This window comes from Parasteatoda tepidariorum, chromosome 5 (assembly GCF_982258835.1).
Source record: "Parasteatoda tepidariorum strain Cologne lab strain chromosome 5, Ptep-v5.0, whole genome shotgun sequence".
In the NCBI taxonomy this organism is placed as follows: domain Eukaryota; kingdom Metazoa; phylum Arthropoda; class Arachnida; order Araneae; family Theridiidae; genus Parasteatoda; species Parasteatoda tepidariorum.
The window spans coordinates 109951106-109978672 of record NC_141759.1 but is presented as its reverse complement, the minus strand read 5'-3'; the positions used below and the strand labels follow the sequence as shown (position 1 = coordinate 109978672).

The 27567-nt window shown below is 26.6% G+C and overlaps 1 protein-coding gene across 10 annotated transcripts in view; it reads left to right on the top strand.

Annotated features, from left to right (window-relative positions):
- LOC147809994 (voltage-dependent L-type calcium channel subunit alpha-1D-like) overlaps window positions 1-27567 on the top strand; it is a 66901-nt gene that overhangs the window by 23846 nt on the left and 15488 nt on the right. For 3 of the 10 annotated variants that reach the window (XM_087164771.1, XM_087164770.1, XM_087164772.1), the window contains exons 3-4: window positions 13914-14066; window positions 18023-18316. In XM_087164771.1, coding sequence (XP_087020897.1) covers window positions 13914-14066; window positions 18023-18282 — 413 coding nt within the window. In that variant the 3' untranslated portion in view covers window positions 18283-18316. Of the gene's footprint in view, window positions 1-13913; window positions 14067-18022; window positions 18317-24017; window positions 24127-26826; window positions 26857-27567 lie in introns of those variants that run through there. The other 7 variants (XM_087164774.1, XM_087164773.1, XM_087164775.1 and 4 more) reach the window with 6 other exon arrangements.

Genomic DNA, 27567 nt, shown 5'->3' with positions numbered 1-27567 from the left:
ACTTGCATTTCAATTTAATTTTAACGAGTTACATTAATCTTTTTTCCAGCTATAGTTTTTTTTTATGCTTGTATGTACTTGCTTATATTATGCACTTGCATTTCAATTTAATTATGACAAGTTATAATCTTCGTGAGTCCAGCTATAGTTTATATTATATACTTGCAAATACCTGTTTATATTATGCACTTGCATTTCAATTTAATTATGATAAATTATGTTCATCTTTAGTTCAGCTCTAGTTTATATATTATGCTTGCATATATTATACACTTGCATTTCAATTTAATTATAACGAGTTACATTAATCTTTTTTCCGGCTATAGTTTTTATTATATACTTGCATGTACTTGCTTATATTATGCACTTGCATTTCAATTTAATTATGACGAGTTATATTCATCTTGAGTCTAGTTATAGTTTATATTATATACTTGTTCATATATATAATAATATTTTATGCTTGCATTTCAGTTTAATTATGACTAGTTATATTCATCTTGTATCCAGCTATAATTCGTTTTATGTACTTGCTTATATTATACACTTGCATTTCAATTTAATCATTAGTCCAGCTATAGTTTATATTATATACTTGCTTATATTATGCACTTGCATTTCAATTTAATTATGACAAATTATATTCATATTTAGTTCTGCTATAGTTTATATATTATACTTGCATATATTATGCACTTGCATTTCAATTTAATTATAACGAGTTACATTAATCTTTTTTCCAGCTATTGTTTTTATTATATACTTGCATGTACTTGCTTATATTATGCACTTGCATTTCAATTTAATTATGACAAGTTATATTCTTCACGAGTCCAGCATTATTTTATATTATATACTTGCATATATTATGCACTTGCATTTCAATTTAATTATGACTAGTTATATTTATCTTGTATCCAGCTATAATTCATTTTATGTACTTGCTTATATTATACACTTGCTTTTCAATTTAATCATTAGTCCAGCTATAGTTTATATTATATACTTGCATATATTATGCACTTGCATTTCAATTTAATTATGACGAGTTATATTCATCTTGAGTCTAGTTATAGTTTACATTATATACTTGTTCATATATATAATAATATTTTATGCTTGCATTTCAATTTAATTATGACTAGTTATATTCATCTTGTATCCAGCTATAAGTCATTTTATGTACTTGCTTATATTATACACTTGCATTTCAATTTAATCATTAGTCCAGCTACAGTTTATATTATATACTTGCATATATTATGCACTTGCATTTCAATTTAATTATGACAAATTATATTCATCTTTAGTTCACCTATAGTTTATATATTATACTTGCTTATATTATACACTTGACTTTTAAATTTAATTATAACGAGTTACATTAATCTTTTTTCCAGCTATAGTTTTTATTATATACTTGCATGTACTTGCTTATGTTATGCACTTGCATTTCAATTTAATTAAGACAAGTTCTGTTCATTATTATTCTAGCTATAGTTTATATTATATGCTTGCATATACTTGCTCATATTATAAACTTGCATTTCAATTTAATCATTAGTCCAGTTATAGTTTATATTATATACTTGCATATATTATGCACTTGCATTTCAATTTATGTATGAAAAGTTTTATTAATCATGAGACTTGCTTTTGTTTTACTAACATATACTTGCTTGTATTATACACTTGCATTTCAATTTAATTATGACGAGTTATATTCTTCTTGAATCCAGCTATAGTTCATTTTACGTACTTATATTATACACTTGCATTTCAATTTAATCATTGGTCCAGCTATAGTTTATATTATATACTTGCATATATTATGCACTTGCATTTCAATTTAATTATGACAAATTATATTAATCTTTAGTTCAGCTATAGTATATACATTATACTTGCTTATATTATACACTTGCATTTCACTTTAATTATAACGAGTTACATTAATCTTTATTCCAGCTATAGTTTTTATTATATACTTGCATATACTTGCTTATATTATGCACTTCCATTTCAAATTAATTATGACTTGTTATATTCTTCGTGAGTCCAGCTATAGTTTATATTATATACTTGCAAATACCTGTTTATATTATGCACTTGCATTTCAATTTAATTATGACAAATTATATTCATCTTTAGTTCAGCTATAGTTTATATATTATACTTGCTTATATTATATACTTGCTTTTCAATTTAATCATTAGTCCAGCTATAGTTTATATTATATACTTGCATATATTATGCACTTGCATTTCAATTTAATTATGACAAGTTCTGTTCATTATTTTTCTAGCTATAGTTTATATTATATGCTTGCATATACTTGCTCATACTATAAACATGCATTTCAATTTAATCATTAGTCCAGTTATAGTTTATATTATATACTTGCATATATTATGCACTTGCATTTCAATTTATATATGAAAAGTTATATTAATCATTAGACTAGCTATTGTTTTACTAACATATACTTGCTTGTATTATACACTTGCATTTCAATTTAATTTTGACGAGTTATATTCATCTTGAGTCTAGTTATAGTTTATATTATATACTTGTTCATATATATGATAATATTTTATACTTGCATTTCAATTTAATTATGACTAGTTATATTCATCTTGAATCCAGCTACAGTTCATTTTATTTACTTGCTTATATTATACACTTGCATTTCAATTTAATCATTAGTCCAGCTATAGTTTATATTATATACTTGCATATATTATGCACTTGCATTTCAATTTAATTATGACAAATTATATTCATTTTTAGTTCAGCTATAGTTTATATATTATGCTTGCATATATTATACACTTACATTTCAATTTAATTATAACGAGTTACATTAATCTTTTTTCCAGCTATAGTTTTTATTATATACTTGCATGTACTTGCTTATAATATGCACTTGCATTTCAATTTAATTATTACAAGTTATATTCTTCGTGACTCCAGCAATATTTTATATTATATACTTGCTTATATTATACACTTGCTTTTTAATTTAATCATTAGTCCAGCTATAGTTTATATTATATACTTGCATATATTATGCACTTGCATTTCAATTTAATTATGACAAGTTCTGTTCATTATTTTTCTAGCTATAGTTTATATTATATGGTTGCATATACTTGCTCATACTATAAACATGCATTTCTATTTAATCATTAGTCCAGTTATAGTTTATATTATATACTTGCATATATTATGCACTTGCATTTCAATTTATATATAAAAAGTTATATTAATCATGAGACTAGCTATTGTTTTACTATCATATACTTGCTTGTATTATACACTTGCATTTCAATTTAATTATGACGAGTTATATTCATCTTGAGTCTATTTATAGTTTATATTATATACTTTTTCATATATATAATAATATTTTATGCTTGCATTTCAATTTAATTATGACTAGTTATATTCATCTTGTATCCAGCTATAAGTCATTTTATGTACTTGCTTATATTATACACTTGCATTTCAATTTAATCATTAGCCCAGCTGCAGTTTATATTATATACTTGCATATATTGTGCACTTGCATTTCAATTTAATTATGACAAATTATATTCATCTTTAGTTCACCTATAGTTTATATATTATACTTGCTTATATTATGCACTTGACTTTTAAATTTAATTATAACGAGTTACATTAATCTTTTTTCCAGCTATAGTTTTTATTATATACTTGCATGTACTTGCTTATATTATGCACTTGCATTTCAATTTAATTATGACAAGTTATATTCTTCGTGAGTCCAGCTATAGTTTATATTATATACTTGCAAATACCTGCTTATATTATGCAATTGCATTTCATATTAATTATGACAAATTATATTCATCTTTAGTTCAGCTATAGTTTATATATTATACTTGCATATACTTGCTTATATTATACACTTGACTTTTAAATTAAATTATAACGAGTTACATTAATCTTTTTTCCAGCTATAGTTTTTATTATATACTTGCATGTACTTGCTTATGTTATGCACTTGCATTTCAATTTAATTAAGACAAGTTCTGTTCATTATTATTCTAGCTATAGTTTATATTATATGCTTGCATATACTTGCTCATACTATAAACTTGCATTTCAATTTAATCATTAGTCCAGTTATAGTTTATATTATATACTTGCATATATTATGCACTTGCATTTCAATTTATGTATGAAAAGTTATATTAATCATGAGACTTGCTTTTGTTTTACTAACATATACTTGCTTGTATTATACACTTGCATTTCAATTTAATTATGACGAGTTACTTTCTTCTTGAATCCAGCTATAGTTCATTTTACGTACTTACTTATATTATACACTTGCATTTCAATTTAATCATTGGTCCAGCTATAGTTTATATTATATACTTGCATATATTATGCACTTGCATTTCAATTTAATTATGACAAATTATATTAATCTTTAGTTCAGCTATAGTATATACATTATACTTGCTTATATTATACACTTGCATTTCACTTTAATCATAACGAGTTACATTAATCTTTATTCCAGCTATAGTTTTTATTATATACTTGCATGTACTTGCTTATATTATGCACTTGCATTTCAAATTAATTATGACTTGTTATATTCTTCGTGAGTCCAGCTATAGTTTATATTATATACTTGCAAATACCTGTTTATATTATGCACTTGCATTTCAATTTAATTATGACAAATTATATTCATCTTTAGTTCAGCTATAGTTTATATATTATACTTGCTTATATTATATACTTGCATTTCAATTTAATTATAATGAGTTATATATATCTTTTTTCCAGCTATAGTTTTTATTATATACTTGCATGTACTTGCTTATAATATGCACTTGCATTTCAATTTAATTATGACAAGTTATATTCTTCATGAGTCCAGCAATATTTTATATTATATACTTGCTTATATTATACACTTGCTTTTCAATTTAATCATTAGTCCAGCTATAGTTTATATTTTATACTTGCATATATTATGCACTTGCATTTCAATTTAATTATGACAAGTTCTGTTCATTATTTTTCTAGTTATAGTTTATATTATATGCTTGCATATACTTGCTCATACTATAAACATGCATTTCAATTTAATCATTAGTCCAGTTATAGTTTATATTATATACTTGCATATATTATGCACTTGCATTTCAATTTATATATGAAAAGTTATATTAATCATGAGACTAGCTATTGTTTTACTAACATATACTTGCTTGTATTATACACTTGCATTTCAATTTAATTTTGACGAGTTATATTCATCTTGAGTCTAGTTATAGTTTATATTATATACTTGTTCATATATATGATAATATTTTATACTTGCATTTCAATTTAATTATGACTAGTTATATTCATCTTGAATCCAGCTACAGTTCATTTTATTTACTTGCTTATATTATACACTTGCATTTCGATTTAATCATTAGTCCAGCTATAGTTTATATTATATACTTGCATATATTATGCACTTGCATTTCAATTTAATTATGACAAATTATATTCATCTTTAGTTCACCTATAGTTTATATATTATACTTGCATATACCTGCTTATATTATACACTTGCATTTCAATTTAATTATAACGAGTTATATTAATCTTTTCTCCAGCTATAGTTTTTATTATATACTTGCATGTACTTGCTTATATTATGCACTTGCATTTCAATTTAATTATTACAAGTTATATTCTTCGTGAGTCCAGCTATAGTTTATATTATATACTTGCAAATACCTGCTTATATTATGCACTTGCATTTCAATTTAATTATGACAAATTATATTCATATTTAGTTCTGCTATAGTTTATATATTATACTTGCATATATTATACACTTGCATTTCAATTTAATTATAACGAGTTACATTAATCTTTTTTCCATCTATAGTTTTTATTATATACTTGCATGTACTTGCTTATATTATGCACTTGCATTTCAATTTAATTATGACGAGTTATATTCATCTTGAGTCTAGTTATAGTTTATATTATATACTTGCTCATATATATAATAATATTTTATGCTTGCATTTCAATTTAATTATGACTAGTTATATTCATCTTGTATCCAGCTATAAATCATTTTATGTACTTGCTTATATTATACACTTGCATTTCAATTTAATCATTAGTCCAGCTATAGTTTATATTATATACTTGCTTATATTATGCACTTGCATTTCAATTTCATTATGACAAATTATATTCATATTTAGTTCTGCTATAGTTTATATATTATACTTGCATATATTATACACTTGCATTTCAATTTAAATATAACGAGTTACATTAATCTTTTTTCCAGCTATAGTTTTTATTATATACTTGCATGTACTTGCTTATATTATGCACTTGCATTTCAATTTAATTATGACAAGTTATATACTTCACGAGTCCAGCATTTTATATTTTATACTTGCATATATTATACACTTGCTTTTTAATTTAATCATTAGTCCAGCTATAGTTTATATTATATACTTGCATATATTATGCACTTGCATTTCAATTTAATTATGACAAGTTCTGTTCATTATTATTCTAGATATAGTTTATATTATATGCTTGCATATACTTGCTCATACATTAAACTTGCCTTTCAATTTAATCATTAGTCCAGTTATAGTTTAAATTATATACTTGCATATATTAAGCACTTGCATTTCAATTTATCTATCAAAATTTATATTAATCATGAGACTTGCTTTTGTTTTACTATCATATACTTGCTTTTGTTTTACTATCATATACTTGCTTTTGTTTTACTATCATATACTTGCTTGTATTATACACTTGCATTTCAATTTAATTATGATGAGTTATATTCATCTTGAATCCAGCTATAGTTCATTTTATGTACTAACTTATATTATACACATGCAGTTCAATTTAATCATTAGTCCAGCTATAGTTTATATTATATACTTGCATATATATAATGCACTTGCATTTCAATATAATTATGACAAATTATATTCATCTTTAGTTCAGCTCTAGTTTATATATTATACTTGATTATTATACACTTGCAGTTCAATTTAAATATAACGAGTTATATTAATCTTTTTTCCAGGTATAGTTTTTATTATATACTTGCATGTACTTGCTTATATTATACACTTGCTTTTCAATTTAATCATTAGTCCAGCTATAGTTTATATTATATACTTGCATATATATAATGCACTTGCATTTCAATATAATTATGACAAATTATATTCATCTTTAGTTCAGCTCTAGTTTATATATTATACTTGATTATTATACACTTGCAGTTCAATTTAAATATAACGAGTTTTATTAATCTTTTTTCCAGGTATAGTTTTTATTATATACTTGCATGTGCTTGCTTATATTATACACTTGCATTTCAATTTAATCATTAGTCCAGCTATAGTTTATATTATATACTTGCATATATATAATGCACTTGCATTTCAATATAATTATGACAAATTATATTCATCTTTAGTTCAGCTCTAGTTTATATATTATACTTGATTATTATACACTTGCAGTTCAATTTAAATATAACGAGTTATATTAATCTTTTTTCCAGGTATAGTTTTTATTATATACTTGCATGTGCTTGCTTATATTATGCACTTGCATTTCAATTTAATTATGACAAGTTATATTCTTCACGAGTCCAGCATTATTTTATATTATATACTTGCTTATATTATACACTTGCTTTTTAATTTAATCATTAGTCCAGCTATAATTTTTATTATATACTTGCATATATTATGCACTTGCATTTCAATTTAATTATGACAAGTTCTGTTCATTATTATTCTAGCTATAGTTTATATTATATGCTTGCATATACTTGCTCATTCATTAAACTTGCCTTTCAATTTAATCATTAGTCCAGTTATAGTTTAAATTATATACTTGCATATATTAAGCACTTGCATTTCAATTTATCTATCAAAATTTATATTAATCATGAGACTTGCTTTTGTTTTACTATCATATACTTGCTTTAGTTTTACTATCATATACTTGCTTGTATTATACACTTGCATTTCAATTTAATCATTAGTCCAGCTATAGTTTATATTATATACTTGCATATATATAATGCACTTGCATTTCAATATAATTATGACAAATTATATTCATCTTTAGTTCAGCTCTAGTTTATATATTATACTTGATTATTATACACTTGCAGTTCAATTTAAATATAACGAGTTATATTAATCTTTTTTCCAGGTATAGTTTTTATTATATACTTGCATGTACTTGCTTTTATTATACACTTGCTTTTCAATTTAATCATTAGTCCAGCTATAGTTTATATTATATACTTGCATATATTATGCACTTGCATTTCAATATAATTATGATAAATTATATTCATCTTTTGTTCAGCTCTTGTTTATATATTATACTTGCTTATATTATGCACTTGCATTTCAATTTATATATCAAAAGTTATATTAATCATGAGACTAGCTATTGTTTTACTATCATATACTTGCTTGTATTATGCACTTGCATTTCAATTTAATTATGACGAGTTATATTCATCTTGAGTCTAGTTATAGTTTATATTATATACTTGTTCATATATATAATAATATTTTATGCTTGCATTTCAATTTAATTATGACTAGTTATATTCATCTTGTATCCAGCTATAATTAATTTTATGTACTTGCTTATATTATACACTTGCATTTCAATTTAATCATTAGTCTAGCTATAGTTTATATTATATACTTGCATATATTATGCACTTGCATTTCAATTTAATTATGACAAATTATATTCATCTTTAGTTCAACTATAGTGTATATATTATACTTGCATATATTATACACTTGCATTTCAATTTAATTTTAACGAGTTACATTAATCTTTTTTCCAGCTATAGTTTTTTTTTATGCTTGTATGTACTTGCTTATATTATGCACTTGCATTTCAATTTAATTATGACAAGTTATAATCTTCGTGAGTCCAGCTATAGTTTATATTATATACTTGCAAATACCTGTTTATATTATGCACTTGCATTTCAATTTAATTATGATAAATTATGTTCATCTTTAGTTCAGCTCTAGTTTATATATTATGCTTGCATATATTATACACTTGCATTTCAATTTAATTATAACGAGTTACATTAATCTTTTTTCCGGCTATAGTTTTTATTATATACTTGCATGTACTTGCTTATATTATGCACTTGCATTTCAATTTAATTATGACGAGTTATATTCATCTTGAGTCTAGTTATAGTTTATATTATATACTTGTTCATATATATAATAATATTTTATGCTTGCATTTCAGTTTAATTATGACTAGTTATATTCATCTTGTATCCAGCTATAATTCGTTTTATGTACTTGCTTATATTATACACTTGCATTTCAATTTAATCATTAGTCCAGCTATAGTTTATATTATATACTTGCTTATATTATGCACTTGCATTTCAATTTAATTATGACAAATTATATTCATATTTAGTTCTGCTATAGTTTATATATTATACTTGCATATATTATGCACTTGCATTTCAATTTAATTATAACGAGTTACATTAATCTTTTTTCCAGCTATTGTTTTTATTATATACTTGCATGTACTTGCTTATATTATGCACTTGCATTTCAATTTAATTATGACAAGTTATATTCTTCACGAGTCCAGCATTATTTTATATTATATACTTGCATATATTATGCACTTGCATTTCAATTTAATTATGACTAGTTATATTTATCTTGTATCCAGCTATAATTCATTTTATGTACTTGCTTATATTATACACTTGCTTTTCAATTTAATCATTAGTCCAGCTATAGTTTATATTATATACTTGCATATATTATGCACTTGCATTTCAATTTAATTATGACTAGTTATATTTATCTTGTATCCAGCTATAATTCATTTTATGTACTTGCTTATATTATACACTTGCTTTTCAATTTAATCATTAGTCCAGCTATAGTTTATATTATATACTTGCATATATTATGCACTTGCATTTCAATTTAATTATGACAAATTATATTCATCTTTAGTTCAGCTATAGTTTATATATTATGCTTGCATATATTATACACTTGCATTTCAATTTAATTATAACGAGTTACATTAATCTTTTTTCCTGTTATAGTTTTTTTTTATGCTTGTATGTACTTGCTTATATTATGCACTTGCATTTCAATTTAATTATGACAAGTTATATTCTTTGTGAGTCCAGCTATAGTTTATATTATATACTTGCAAATACCTGCTTATATTATGCACTTGCATTTCAATTTAATTGTGACAAATTATATTCATCTTTAGTTCACCTATAGTTTTTATATTATACTTGCATATACTTGCTTATATTATACACTTGCATTTCTATTTAATTATAACGAGTTACATTAATCTTTTTTCCAGCTATAGTTTATATATAATACTTGCATGTACTTGCTTATATTATACACTTGCTTTTCAATTTAATCATTAGTCCAGCTATAGTTTATATTATATACTTGCATTTATTATGCACTTGTATTTCAATTTAATTATGACAAGTTCTGTTCATTATTATTCTAGCTATAGTTTATATTATATGCTTGCAGATACTTGCTCATACTGTAAACTTGCATTTCAATTTAATCATTAGTCCAGTTATAGTTTATATTATATACTTGCATATATTATGCACTTGCATTTCAATTTATCTATGAAAAGTTATATTAATCATGAGACTAGCTATTGTTTTACTAACATATACATGCTTGTATTATACACTTGCATTTCAATTTAATTATGACTTGTTATATTCATCTTGAATCCAGCTATAATTCATTTTATGTACTTGCTTATATTATACACTTGCATTTTAATTTAATCATTAGTCAAGCTATAGTTTATATTATATACTTGCATATATTATGCACTTGCATTTCAATTTAATTATGACAAATTATATTCATCTTTAGTTCAGCTATAGTTTATATATTGTACTTGCATATATTATACACTTGCATTTCAATTTAATTATAACGAGTTACATTAATCTTTTTTCCAGCTATATTTTTTATTATATACTTGCATGCACTTGTATTTCAATTTAATTATGACAAGTTATATTCTTCCTAAGTCCAGCAATATTTTATATTATATACTTGCTTATATTATACACTTGCTTTTCAATTTAATCATTAGTCCAGCTATAGTTTATATTATATACTTGCTTATATTATACACTTGCATTTCTGTTTAATCATTAGTCCAGCTACAGTTTATATTATTTACTTGCATATATTATGCACTAACATTTCAATTTAATTATGACAAATTATATTCATCTTTAGTTTGGCTATAGTTTATATATTATACTTGTATATACTTGTTTATATTATACACTTGCATTTCAATTTAATTATGACCAGTTATATTCTTCATGAGTCCAGCAATATTTTATATTATATACTTGCTTATATTATACACTTGCTTTTCAATTTAATCATTAGTCCAGCTATAGTTTATATTATATACTTGCTTATATTATACACTTGCATTTCTGTTTAATCATTAGTCCAGCTACAGTTTATATTATATACTTGTATATATTATGCACTTGCATTTCAATTTAATTATGACAAGTTCTGTTCATTATTTTTCTAGCTATAGTTTATATTATATGCTTGCATATACTTGCTCATACTATAAACTGGCATTTCAATTTAATCATTAGTCCAGTTATATTTTATATTATATACTTGCATATATTATGCGCTTGCATTTCAATTTATCTATCAAAATTTATATTAATCATGAGACTTGCTTTTGTTTTACTATCATATACTTGCTTTAGTTTTACTATCATATACTTGCTTGTATTATACACTTGCATTTCAATTTAATCATTAGTCCAGCTATAGTTTATATTATATACTTGTATATATTATGCACTTGCATTTCAATTTAATTATGACAAGTTCTGTTCATTATTTTTCTAGCTATAGTTTATATTATATGCTTGCATATACTTGCTCATACTATAAACTGGCATTTCAATTTAATCATTAGTCCAGTTATAGTTTATATTATATACTTGCATATATTATGCGCTTGCATTTCAATTTATATATGAAAAGTTATATTAATCATGAGACTAGCTATTGTTTTACTAACATATACTTGCTTGTATTATACACTTGCATTTTAGTTTAATTATGACGAGTTATATTCATCTTGAGTCTAGTTATAGTTTATATTATATACTTGTTTATATATATGATAATATTTTATATTTGCATTTCAATTTAATTATGACTAGTTATATTTATCTTGAATCCAGCTCTAGTTCATTTTATGTACTTGCTTATATTATTCACTTGCATTTCAATTTAATCATTAGTCCAGCTATAGTTTATATTTTATACTTGCATATATTATGCACTTGCATTTCAATTTAATTATGACAAATTATATTCATCTTTAGTTCAGCTATAGTTTATATATTATACTTGCATATATTATACACTTGCATTTCAATTTAATTATAACGAGTTACATTAATCTTTTTTCCAGCTATAGTTTTTATTATATACTTGCATGTACTTGCTTATTTTTTTGCACTTGTATTTCTATTTAATTATGACAAATTATATTCATCTTTAGTTCAGCTATAGTTTATATATTATACTTGCATATACTTGCTTATATTATACACTTTCATTTCAATTTAATTATGACAAGTTCTATTCTTCATGAGTCCAGCAATATTTTATATTACATACTTGCTTATATTATACACTTGCTTTTCATTTTAATCATTAGTCCAGCTATAGTTTATATTATATACTTGCTTATATTATGCACTTGCATTTCAATTTATATATGAAAAGTTATATTAATCATGAGACTAGCTATTGTTTTACTAACATATACTTGCTTGTATTATACACTTGCATTTCAATTTAATTATGACGAGTTATATTCATCTTGTCTAGTTATTGTTTATATTAAATACTTGCATTTACTTGCTTATATTTTATATTTGCGTAGTTTATATTATATTCTTGCATACACTTGCTTATATTATACACTTGCATTTCAATTTAATTATGATGAGTCATATTCATCTATAGTCCAGCTATAGTTTTTATGATATACTTGCATATTCTTGCTCATATTAGAAACCTGCATTTCAATTTAATTATATTCTTACCAGAATTTACTCGTGATGATTAAGAAAATGGTTAACATATATTTTTCAGTATGAGAAAAATAGGAAGAAATTATCAAGGTGAAAGGAGCATTCTAAATTTTAGTTCATTGCAAGGGAAAGAATAATTTCTCAACATTTTAATGAGCAAAAACAAGAAAAAGAAATTTCTTCCTTATTTTTGTTGAGAGAAAATCATAATTTTTTAAAAAAATTTAATTTATTTTTTGATGTAATTTAAGAAATCTGAACATTTTTGAAAGTTGCATGCTCCGCACTTCCTTAAACGCTAAAACAATTCTTAGTTGAGCTGCAATTGTTTTATTATCATTATTCAGTTTATATCAATGTTAAGCGTTTCTGAAAAATATTCTGAAACTTCTTAGTAGTTTTATAATTTAAGATAAACTCTCTCCTTAAACTGATCGGATACTCGAGTATTAATATAGGGTTTTGTGGTTCAAATTAATGTTTTTATTAATCAGATAAGAAGATGCTCTGAATAAATGTATTTTTTTATTGATGAATTCAATTTGCCATCTCAGATGATCATATTTATAATTAGATTTTTTCGAACGATAAAGATTGTGTCTCAGCTATTCTTGTGTGTGCACTTCTAATCACATAATGTTGCACCAAAAATAAGTGATATCTTATTTTGTGATTCTTATTTTAGGTCTTCAAGTGGTGCTCAATTCCATTCTAAAAGCCATAATTCCCCTCCTCCACATCACCCTCCTCGTCATTTTAGTCATCATCATCTATGCAATCATTGGTCTGGAGCTTTTCTCTGGAAAAATGCACAAAACTTGTTTTGATAATGTTACTGGTATTAATTTTTTTTCTTCTAATGTGTTAAACGTTATTCTTCTCTATAGCTAGCTTTTGTATCATCGCTCATGTTTTTAAAATTTTATATTTTCTATAAAAGAAAATATTGGGAAGAGTTCTTTGCAAGGCTAGTGGGAGTCGTGCAGAAAGATGGGGACAATATTTCAAAATTAGTGGTACCCCCTTGGCAGAATGATGGCGACATTGCGTTAAAGTGTTCTCGCAGAAAGATTTTTCCTTTAGGAAGTTAAAAAAAATTTGATATATTATATTATTTTATTTTAATAAGTTAAAGCAAATTATAAAAAAAAGTATCAAATATTTATTGATATATGCAATTATTATGTGTAGGGCTGTAAGTTTGTCGCAGGAAAAAAGACCCAAATTTGCGGAAAAATCGTGGGAAATTTTGAAAATTTCCCAAATTTTAAACATAAAAAAATTTATTATATAAATGATGCAAAAGACAGATATTGCGCAAATAATAAAAGAAAGCTTAAAAATACACAAAAAAAGTATTTCTTTGAATTTTAAGCAAAAATATTAATCTTTTTATTTAAATGAACAGAATTCTGGTACAAAGTATTGTACATTGTCAGATTATTCTCATTTATGCTTCGTCTTTCATCACTTATCACATTTTTATACTTAGAAAACGATCTTTCTGCTTCACCGCTGTTTTTAGGCACCGACAAACTTCGAATTGCCAATTTTGGAGCGTTCGGTCTTTGATTTCCAAAACTCGATCAACTTTCCTTTACCAACGCAAAATTCCTTGATCGTTGCTTTGTAAGAAGTAATTGCTCTGAGAACTCAAGCATTCTACATTCAAACTATTAGTTACAAGTCCCTACTAACTACTAGTCCCCCCCTTCATCTAAGAAACAGATCCATATTTAAGAAATCACAAGAAGCCGCCTAGGAAAAATTAACTGGATACGTAGAAAGGCAGTAGAAATTTGATTGCTCAGCGCAATAGCATCTATAACAATTTTTCTGTCAAAGATTTGATTTATAACTTTTTCCTTTTGTGATTCCAATTTCTTTTGTACTCTTACTGACTTCAGGAAGGTAATTACCCTCCTTAATTGTAGAAAGACCACCTTACTTTACAAGATTGTGGTTATCTCTGAACTATTTTCATGTCATTTTGCTATTGATTCACTCCCCTAAATGTCTAATCAATTTTGCATGTTCAATTTAAGGTTCAGGAAAATAAAAAATTCTGTTTAATTAAAATAATAAATAAAGAATGAAAAAAAGAAATCAAATTTTAAACAATTTTCGCACAAGTCAAGGCATATTGAGAAATTCACGGATTTTAAGAAAAAAGATGACAATTTCGCGGAAATTCGCGCCGCGACAGACCTGCAGTCCTAATTATGTATACAATGGTCACACATATAGAATTTTTACCTTTTACCAATGTTCAAGGTTTTGCACAGTTTAAGGTAGTTTTAGTCAGTTTAAGACAGTAAAACCTACATGTCCTGTCCAAAACCAGTTTAGGACTTCTAAATCCCCAACCCCAAAAAGATGCATAAGGAATGTTCTTAAAAGTTAAAGGAATGTTCTTATGTGTTAGAAATGCTTTAGGGTTTAGAATGTATAATTATATACATAATATCCTGACCAATGTATAATTCTAAAAACAATATATTGACTAAATTATGAAAAAGATACTGCATTAGTTTTCCAATCAAACTTTTTGATTCAAAAGAAAATAACTAAATTCATTAACAAGTCATTCCTTTCAACAATTATAAACAGTTCTGCTTTGTCTTCATTTCAACAAAAATTATTATTAAGCTTGTTTTGTTCATTTTTAGCTGCGGTGCTACTGCATATGTAAAAAAAAAATTAATTCAGAATTAGAATTCTGCAAATTCAATTCTGATGTAAACTTTAATTTTAATACTATTTATTTTCGAAATAGTTTCTGTTAAAAATAGATAATGAGCTTTATTTTTGAAGGCTTCTCTAAAAGAAAGATTATTAGTTAGGCTTCTATTGTAAAAGAAAGTAATGCCAGGTTAAGTTGAAATTCCATACAAAAGTGTTATGTTTTTTATAAGTAAGATTCTTTTTTAAAATTCTTTTAAAATAAAAAATGATATATTTTTAATGTAAAACTAGCGTATAGTTCGTCAGGGTAGCTTCTCTTCATGCTAGGGCTTACACAATAGACCAGAGAAAGAAATTCCCTTTCTCTCGCCAACCAGACCGAGCCAAAACCTGTCCTAAACAATGACCCCTCACCCCTACTTGAAATAGTTCTACCTCGTTGAGATAGTGACCCCCAGTGGTCCAGACCAATGGCTAGAGGAGTTCTTACTTTAGACAAACTATATTTGTATTCTAATGAAAACAATATATTAACAAATTGTAAATGTGAAGCTATTGTTTATAAATATTTATGTATTGTGTGTAAACTGCTATTTTATTTTAAAAAGCTTTTAAACTATGGAAAATAAACATTTTGTATTTCGAGAAAATTCCATTAAAAGAGAATGTGTCTCAGAACGTTTGCTCAGTCTGTCCTTACTGCCAACCAAAATCTTAGAGTTTTAAGTTTCAAACATAATCTTCAAAGCGATATTTTAAGTTCACAAATATATTTCAGAATCTCGTAATTTCGAGTTTATACAATAGTAAAAAACAACATACTTTAAAATGGGTAAAAAAAAGACTTGATTACTTTGGATAACTGTTGTTCTATGCTAATATATAATCTTGTAATATTGCCAAGTTGGTCACCAGGATGAGTGATGTTTTATTTATGACAATCGGAGGGTTTGACGTTGCATATCATTCTGGAATGAGTGATTGTCTTAGTAATGAACGTTGGCAATACTTTTTTAGAGCTTATTATTTCTGCCCTGGATGTTGGTTTAAAAGTACATTGTTTATTTACTCTTTTACACATACATGCTTGCAAAGTGGTTACTAATAGTAAGACAAGTCTGAAGTTTCTTTACAATATTTTCTTATTGTTGAGCGAAACGGCAATATTGTTGGCACCTCAAAATATATTTTTTTCAAAATATATAAAGCATGTATATGCACCCCGCGCCAGAACCGTAATAACACAGTGACATTGTTGCAGAGCGTTACAGAGTTATTGCAAAAAGAATTTTCCTTTAGAAAGAAAAAAAATCTTAGTTTCCTTTTTTGAAATTTTTTTCACTGAAATTATATTTAGAAGATGCCTTTTTCGCATATCGGAGGGGAAAGAAATGCTCGTAATTTTTTTATTCTTATTTGATAAGAATGAAAAATAAAGAATATTGAAGTAAAAAATATCCTTTCTGCAGAAATGTTTGAAAGAATTTTTTTTCTCCATAATTATATTCAAAAGATTCCTTTTTCACGCATCAGAGGGATAAGAAATGATCTTGATTTTTTTTTATTCTTATTTGAAACAAATAGAACTGAAAAAAGTTTAGTTTTATTTTCTTTTATAGATTTCACAATTTTTAATTTTTTTTCATGTAATTATGATTTACGAATTGCGAAAAGGAAATTATTCGTGTGTTTTCCTCCTACAAAATGTGAGAATATTGCCGTGATATAAAAATTAAAAAAAATATTACATCTTCATTTAAAAAAAATACACAAAATTTTATTTTAACCAAAAAGGTTTTTTTTTTTGTTGCAAATACGTTTCTGTTGCTTTAAATTCAATGAATAACGTGTATATTAGTTATTATTAAAAGTATCTTGCAGAAAGATATTAACGCAAGAGAGGTTTTTTGCAGAAAGCCAAAAAAATTCTGCCACAGGGTATATGTATTATTCAGTATATGTATATCTGTTTGTTTACAAATATTTTGCTTTCTTATTTGAATATTTCTGTTTGTATATTAATAAGTATGTGACTATTTTGCTATCAGTTATATGTATATTCAATATATGTATTAACTCTAAAGAAGTAACTAAACTATTTTATTGTAGGTGAGATATCGATCAAAGGAGAACCTCATCCGTGTAGTGATTCTGGCTTCCAGTGTGAAGGTGTGAGAGAAGTCTGCCGCCTCTATTGGGACGATCCAAATTACGGAATCATGAATTTTGACAATTTTGGTCTGGCCATGCTCACTGTTTTCCAATGTGTTACCAATGAAGGATGGACCAGTGTTCTATACAATGTTAGTATTCATTCTTTGAACTCACATTACCAGGGGTCTGTCCAGGCCGAATTTACTACCGTTTAGCGGTACCTTCACAAATTCAACTTTAGGAAAAACGGTAGGTTCACAAATTCAATTTTAGGAAAAATGGTAGCTTCACAAAATACTTTTTCTTAAAATTTAATTTTTGTATCCCTTAAGAAACGATAAATCCATATTTTTGTGTTGATTTTTTAATATAATTTTTAATTTTTCACAAATTTTGTCTAAATTTTCACAAAATAGGTACCTCTCAGAAAAACCTAGACATACCCCTGATTACAAAGATAAAAATTGTCTCATATTGTATTAGCAGTCAAAATTGCTGCAGCATTCAGGGTTGTCACAGGGAAAACCTGGAAAATACAGGGAATTTAAAAATTACCTAAAATAGCAGAGAGAATGCAGGAATTAATTTTTTTTTTTTTTTTTTTTTTTTTTTTTTTTTTTTTTACAAACTGGGAGAATACAGGTAATTTTGTTTCTTGTTTTCCTCTTTTAAATAATGACCCCTCAAAGCGTCATGTATGGGATATCTAAGCAGGATATTTCAGCTATACTAACTTATTTCATTTACTATTGCATTATTTAAGTATGTTCAGTTGTTCCTTTTTTTTCCTCAAGTTTTTCCAGCGATTGAAATTAATAAATATAATTAGCCCTATATAGCTTGCACAAGAGCTCAGTAATTGTGTTTCCTCTTAATATATTGTGTAAAATATGTACAGGGAATTTTTTCCCCCAGATTTGAGTGGCAACCCTGAGCGTGGGTAGCAGAAATCCAACAAAGCATCAGCATATTAATTTTTTTTTCGATTTAAATATTTTATTTCATAATCATCAACTGCATATATTCATTCCATTTAGAAGTGTTCTTTTTTTTTTTTTGGTTTAATTTCTTTATTGTGTTTAATAAACTTCTCCTGGATCTGTTCTTTTAAAAGTTTCTCAACTAAATTATGATGTTGAATTGACTGAATACTACATTGGAGGAAAAGGAAAAAAATTGTTACCTACTGGCTTTTACATTACAGGGATTAGAAGTATCGTTTTATGAAATTGAATTTTAATAGTTTTTGCACAGGGCTGATTGTGCTCCGGAAAAAATCCGGATTTCCGGAATTTTCGCTGACAGTGATCCGGAAGTTTCCGAAGATCGAAGGTCCAGAGGTATCAAAAAATCATTGATCACAGAAGTTTCCGGAAATCAAATTTTCAGAGGTGGAACTTAAAAACACAGTTTATTTTATTTGTTTGTAAGGGAGAGCCAGAGAGATACTTTATAAGCTTATATTCATGATTAATATTCATTTTTTATCAGTAAATAGTTGTTATAATCATAAACTCAAGAAAGAAAGACATATTTGTAAATTTTAATTACTTCTCCAGGTCATCATAGGTATGTGTAAAATTTTTAATATATTTTAAGTAAACTAATAAATATTGAGAAAAAGGAAAAAACCTTATTTAAATTTTTTTCAATTTGAACTTTTCTTTTTAAACTCAAGAAATTTTCTGGAATTTTGACTTGAGCTCACAATCACCCCTGTTTTGCATAAATTTTTTAAATACCTGTGTAAGCTGACCTAAGCTATACCTGTATTTTTACGATAAGCTGACTAAACTAATTTGGTTTTAATGAAAATAATGATTCAGATTGACGCCTTGTGATAGCGATTTCGAATAACTGACTATCAAATTGGCTAAAATCTAAATATTTGGTAAGAGAAGTAAATACCTGTGACAATTAACTTGAGCCAAAGATGTTTGTGCTCCGAAAAATCCGGATTTTTCGCTGACCGTGATCCGGAAATTTCTGGAAATCCAAGGTTCAGAAATTTCAAGAAATCATCGATCACATTTATGTGTAAAAATTCTTGTATATTTTATTTAAAAATCTTATAAGTAGAATTTATACTTGATATCTCTTTCATTTGTAAATATTTTTTCTGGTACAATAATAAATGTGATTAGACATGAAAGTAAACTTATACATAATTATTCATTTAAATTATGCTGCATATAATTTATTTAGAACTTCATGTTTTGAAAATATCAATGTTTCAAATTTATAAAGACATTAAATTTTTGAAATGTGTCATTTATGATTTTAATCAAGAAATTTTGAGGAGTTTTGAGTTGGGCGCACAATTACTCCTGCTTGAACCAAATACCAATTGGGTGTTTGGTACAAGCGGTCAATTACTAAATAATTGATCCACGTTAAACAAGGTGTGTAGCGATTTTAAAAAATGCTTGAAGGTGCTTCTGTTTGATTTTCATTTTTTAAAATCCCTTTTAAGGTGCCACATATTATGCAAAAGTGTGCTTTTCACATTGTTCTATTCACCGTTTTCACAATTCATTCAACCACAATATATTTCAGAGTACCGCCAGTTCATATTGTATGAAAGCATCAATCATTTTACATGTTTGATAAAATATACTTGTGAGTTCGCATGCATGTCTACTGAGTTGGGTTCGGTGAGATTATTGCATTGTCATTTGCAACTCTGCTTCAATTTGCAAGATATTCTCAATTTCAGGCTTCATTTTCCATTCTGAGGTCTCAAACCGAAAAATCTTTCGATCATTTTATAATGGCTAATATAATCAAGAAAAGAGTTCTTAGTCAGAAACTTATTTTATCATGATCATGTAAAGTTTTTGAAAATTATTTTGCATTTCCTTAATGTTTGAGTGTTTAAAAGGTGCTTATTTTTTGTTGAAAGATTTGGCTGTGCACTGTGATTAACTGTGGTCATTTGCTGCCTTTTAGAATTTTGATTTTAAATTGTTAAGAATTCTGAATTTTGAGGAAATTAGAAAACTAGAAGATTGTTACCAGTATTGGTAAAATTATTCTGTCAATAGTACAACTAACCAAGTTAAATTTACTGTTGTTGCCCTAGTAGTAAAGGCCATGTAGGCCTTGTCACCTTAGAGTGTTGCCATTGAACGAGAATTTCCCACGTCTGGCAATATTTCGAGAAACTGATAAAATTACCAAGACAGAAAAACTTTTAAGAGGACGACGCCATACCGCAAAAGAAAATTTTCCTCTCAAATTCTCTTTCTCCTTCATTACTTATTTAAAGTGTAGAAAAAGTGAGTTCAGACAAACTTAGAGTAAGCCGTGAAGTTTCAAATACTGAAAAGAAAATGTTAAAATATGCAAATGAAAATAAATTACGGGGTGATAACTTAGAATTACGCAACGGAGAAGTTCTCTTCAAATAATTTGTTTGCATTTTAATATTTTGAAGTATTTTTTTCAGCCGTTGAAACTTTGACTTACTCCATGTTTTCCTGAACTTACTTTTTCTTTCTTTTAAATTAGTAATGCAGAAGAAAGAGAATTTACGACAAAAAATTTCTTCCGCGGTATGGCTTTCTCCTAAATCAGGACAAAGTCTGACTTTAAATTCCTCTTTGTGTGGTTGTTAGACAACAATTCTCTTGGCTGTAATGTAAAGATCTTTGTTGTTGATTTCGGGTGAATGATGCTTGTGGTAACAGTTGGCCCTGGATTTATTTTGTTAGCCTTATCATTCTGGGATCTTTCTTTGTTCTCAATCTAGTACTTGGTGTTTTGAGTGGGTGAGTCAGTAATTTTTTGTTTAAAGTTTCCCATGCTACTTAATTTATTTAATAGTCATTTAAAGTTTTTAAGTATTTTAACCCTAAAGTAAGAAAAAAGATTTTTGAGTTTTTAATTTCTGGATGATTCCCCAAATTCAGTGTCTGTCTGATATATTTTATTTTTGTTTTGAATTGCATTAGGTGGTAATTTATTTTCATTATAACATCTAATAATTTTGGCATACTAATTGCACTGTTTTGTTAAACTCATTTTTATAATTAAAGTAATATTCAATAAACATGTTAGTAGTTAGTATTTTAATTATATTATTGTCTGCAATGCGTAAAGACACAGTTTCTAGTAGAACCCCGAAGTGAAGCATCACTGGCTGGGGTCAGTAAGCGGGCGGGTGACCACTTTGATCAGTTTTTGTAGGGACCAAGGGTGTGCAGTATTGGTCCTTGTTAAGCTGTTCTACCTTAAAGTGCTCTACTTTGCACGCAAGTAGAGAAGCCATCCCCTCTTTCGAGGGTTGAAATTCCGATAGCACGTCTTCGGATCATCCTCGGGGGGGGGGGGTGTTCCCTAGACCGTTGCCAATAGCGCATTGTGCAGCTCTAGTGCTTGCTACGTTAATAAAGTTCCTACCGACCTAATTATATTTTTATTATATCATCATTTTTATTACAGTTTCAATTCAATTATATATTTTCCAATTTTTTTTAATAAGAAATAGAAAACTTCTCACAAAAACGTGGCAACACTACTTAACTTGATCTTTTTGTAAGAAAAATTGCAATCAAGGTTGGATTAAATTAAATTTGTATTTTCCTGTGTGAGTTGATAATTATGTTATTATTTTTAATGTTTCTTTTTAAAATAAAACAGGGTTTGTTGATTTAAATCTCAATTTAAATCATGTTTGATTAAATCAGGTTGATTGTTGAGGAATTAAATGATTTAAATCAAATGATTTTTTTAAAAAAATCATTGATTTAAATCAAATGATTTTTATACATATATTGATTTGAAAAATTTAAAAACAGTGTTTTTAATTATTAATACTTTTATTTCTTTTCTTAGTTTTAAAATGTATTTTAAATAAATTGCTGCATTAGTTTTAAAATTTATTATTGCTGAATTAATTCATTCTAGCTAACGAAATTACTTTCTCTCTTGGTATGTGTTAAATTTAGACACATTTGAAATTACATTTTTCTAAATCCTTTGATTCTTGAGATTGAAAGTACAGATTAAAGTATTTTTTTCTCATATGTTTACAGTATCTTTGACGTTTTCAGATTTTCTATAAGGAAATTTTGCAAAAAAAAAAAAAAAAAAAATTTCAATGAGTACATAGATTTAAAAAAAAATTTTTTTAGCTTAATTTATCTATTTTGATGTATGATTAAAAATGAATATTTTAATATAAAAATGTATAGATTAAATATTTATTTATTTTTTGATGAATGACTACATTTATAAACACTATCTGTTACATTTTGTCATTTTGAAAATCAAAAGAAAAAAAAAATCACTATTTTAAATTAAAATTATGGTTTGTTAATTGAAACTTTTGAATAGTTAAAATATTCTTTAAATTCTCTATTTCATCTAGTCTTTAAATTTCAATTATGCATTTGTTTCAAAATGGTTTTGATGCATTCGAAGCTATGTATTATAAGGAAAAATTGTTTTAGGTAGTTAGAGCTTCTAAAATATTCTTGTAATATAGTTTTAATATTAATTTAATTTGGATTAAACATTTATAAAGTTTTTTTAGTTATGAATCAAAGTTCTTACAGTATATTTGAATAAAAATCAAAAAATCCGATTTTTTTAAATTTAAAAAAAAAAAAAGAATTTTAAATAATCACGAGCCCTGAAATAAAACTTTCAAATTAAACTTTTAACTGCTGCAACTTTAGTAAAATTGCTTTTGCTTATTATGAAGGAGTAGAATTGGTGGATGGAAATTTCTTTCAAACTAAATTTTCAAGTTTTAAATCAATAATGCCTCAACAAAATCACGGTATTTTGTGCACCAAACTTGTTAGTCATGTGCAAATGCTCAGTTCAGAAGTTTCTTTTCTTACAATACTGTCAATAATCAATTTTTAAAAAAAATTTTGTCTAAAAAAAAAAAAAAACTTTATTTGTGTGGGTTTTCATAATATTCAAACTCTTTTCGTTTCAGTGAGTTTTCGAGAGAAAAAGCAAAAGCGAGGGGTGACTTTCACAAACTTAGAGAAAAACAACAAATTGAAGAAGATCTCAGAGGCTATTAGGATGGATAATACAAGCTGGTATTTGAAACTTAATAACTATATGATTATGACTCTATATGAACTATATGACTCTTGGTTATCTAATGTTGATTTCAACTTACTTATTTATCCCAATATCATCCTTACTAAATTTAAATGTACAATGCACAAAAAAAAAATTATGAAATTTTTTAACTATTTAATGAAACAGTTCCTATACAGTCGAATTTTCTTCTTATAATTGAGTGTGAAGGAATGCTTTCTTTTTATCATAACTGCTCATAAAAGCTTATACACTATCCAGACACCCGGTTTTTATGGTGATGGTGGTGGGTGTTTCTCGTGGTTTGGCCTGTGTATGTTAGTTCCTGTGGTTGGGAAACATGAACTTTGAGATGGATGTGGACAATGCTGCAATCCCAACATTACGGCAATATTTCGGCCCATTTCTCTTCCAGCAGGCTCCATTCACACATCGGGGCTTGCATAGACGTGATTTGACGAAATGAGTATTCAAAAACTGAACTGGTCTTCTCAGAGGCCCTATCTAATTCTCTTTGTGAGGAATTAGAACACAGATTACATAGCCAGTTAAATTGACCCTCCTCCCTGCAAGCACTCACTTCAGCTATGATAGAAGTCAATTCCTATCAAAAACTGATGGAAAGTCTTCCCAAACATGTGTATCATATATAATATGTGCCTCAGGACACTTTAAGTCTATACAATTGGGTGTCTGGGTACTTTTGTCCGGATAGTGTTACCTACTTACTAAATTATAAATTTAGTTTTTCTTTCTGTGCAAAAAAAGTATGCATTTCAACTGTTATAATTTCTCTTCCTTGTGTTGTTTATTGGATGAGACTCGTGGTCTGAAAAATATTGTCGTTTGCATTACTGCTTTTGGAAAAAGTTCCCACCCACAATTGCTGGATTTATGATTCATTTCTGTTGTGGTGATGTTCAGTTCATCACCACACACATTAAGATAAGAATACAAATGAATAAAATAGCAATTAAAAATAATATAAGAGAACAAGATCATTAGAATAATCACTAATTACAAAGTGTTAAAACTATTTATTTAATATAGATCATTTAAGATATTTAGAGTTACAAATTTTGTTCCAGGAAGGCATTCACTCCAATTAATAATAGGTACATAAAAATTTTAACATGAAATTATACATTATGAAGCTGCACTGCTAATTAATAAATAAATAAAAAATAATTATGGGGTGATAGAAAATTTTAGAATATAACTTAGCTGTTGAGGATCCTCATATCTTTTTATCTTAACCTCAGCTCTCCAAAACCATGTGTGTCCTTGCCTTTTCTCTCTCCTCCTCTAACCAAGCCCCCAAAGCATACTCCACTCTTATTGGCTGTTACCACCATCACAAAATAAGTAGGGCTATACTTGCTATTTCTTTTTTATTTTTATTTTTGGCTAAATTATTTAAGGGCAGGTGAAAACTTATGAAAGAGAAACTAAAACTTTAAAGTAATTATAGCAGTGCAGCAAAGATAAAAGTAACAAAACATCATAAAAGCAATACCACGTATATATAAAAGTAACAAAACATCATAAAAGCAATACCACACTGTTGCCTTTGGAATCTTAAATGGATTTTTCTAAGAAAGGATTAGCTGAACCGAAGAGGTAGAAATTTTAGGAATCGCTTGCTAAAATCACGGTTTGCTTCTTATAAGCAAGCACATTTTTCAGACTGGCAAATTCCTGCTTTATCATTCCACCATTAAAAAGAATTAAGCTAATTCGTTTTGAAAAGATAAACGGAAACTCCTTGTCTTGAAACTCCTTGTTGTAATGTAATTTTGGAAGTATCAGCAATTTTAAAAAATATGATAAATAAAAAATTAAAGCTAAGCTTTTATTGTTAATTTACATTTTTAAGTGTTAGATTATGTGTAAAACTAAAATAGATAGTTTGAATTTTCACATAGTAGGGTCTGTTTAGGAGAAATTTCAAATTATGTTTTCATAAAAACAGACCCTTCACAAATTTGTTTATCTTCATTATTGTTTTGCTAATCGAATAAACCCTTCCCGGGGGGGGGGGGGGGAGACAGATGTAAACTTAAACGAACTAAGTTTTGTCTTTCGCAGACGCTTCTTTCTTTATTCATCCAAAATGAATATTTCACATTCAGCAGTATAGGCTAAATACCAAATATTTGTATGTTGCATCTCTAGTTTAGTAGCAGCAATTGCTGTTTATATTTTAAAATTTAATTTTTTTAATTATAATTTTACAGTGTTGAGCATAATCTTGTATCTATTTACAATTAAAAAACTCCTTGAAAAATTTTTTTGCAATAACAGGACCCTATTTGCACAAAATCAGAAAAGCTGGACCCTGGTTGAAAGAATGTGACTTAACCTTTTTTTTTTTACATTCAATATTTATGAGTGATTTTTTCAAAATTTTACAAGAACATGACCTTTCACAAAATGTCTAGACAGACCCCTGAGTACTCATTGCTGCTTTTGAATTTGTAGCTTTCTTTATTTAGTTCTTGAAGATGCTAATGTTTTAGAGCCATTTGTTGGTCTATTTAAGTTTATTATGTTTATAATAGAAACTCTTGCTTTGCGACCACACTGTCTTACTAATTTTCTCTCACTTTTAATTTTTCAATAAGTGCCCTAGATGAGTACCATGTTTTTATTTTTGTGTTAATTGTTATTCAGACTGAATGATATATTTGTTTCAGAGGATATTGATCCAGATGAAGATAGACTAGGTCAATATTTTTGAATCATTTTTTAACTATATAACTTTATATATATGTACTTTATAACTTTATGTACTTTATAACTTTATATATAAGTACTTTATTTTTAAACAGAATACTTTCATTTTTACTCACAAAAATGATTTTTATTGGTTATTTGTGTTAAAACAGGGTGCATAGCCTTTTTAAAAAGTGCTTAAGGGTGCTTAATTTACGTTTTTTAAAAGCATTTACTTTAAAGGTGCTTTTCTTCATTAGGATTTTGTAAAAAGTTCTAAATTTTCTATCTTTCAAAATGGCGTTTTTTTCTTTGCTGTGTTGATTGTCTTCATAAATTTTTTTTTAAAAATTACTTTATAAAATCTTTTGCTGAAAGTGGCAGGGGTGAGTGTATTCTGGGTTTGTTGTATTATCCTTCCAGATCTTAAAAATTAGGAGTAGGCATATGATTTTTCTGGGGATGTCGTGGAATTCCGCGTTTTTCGTGACCATTGATTCTCGAACTTTCGCTAATCCAAAATTATAATCTGAGGAAATTTTCATGAATACCCTCAATCTAATATCAAACTTTGAAACCTTCGTTTATTCCAGCTAACGAGACACTTACATACGCGGGATTCTTCTGCCGATTGATTCTTTTGCGGATTTTCACGTTTTTGAATATTTGAAACTGTGCCGGAATCTGCTAATATTGCAATCCCTACTCACGTGGTTTGAAAA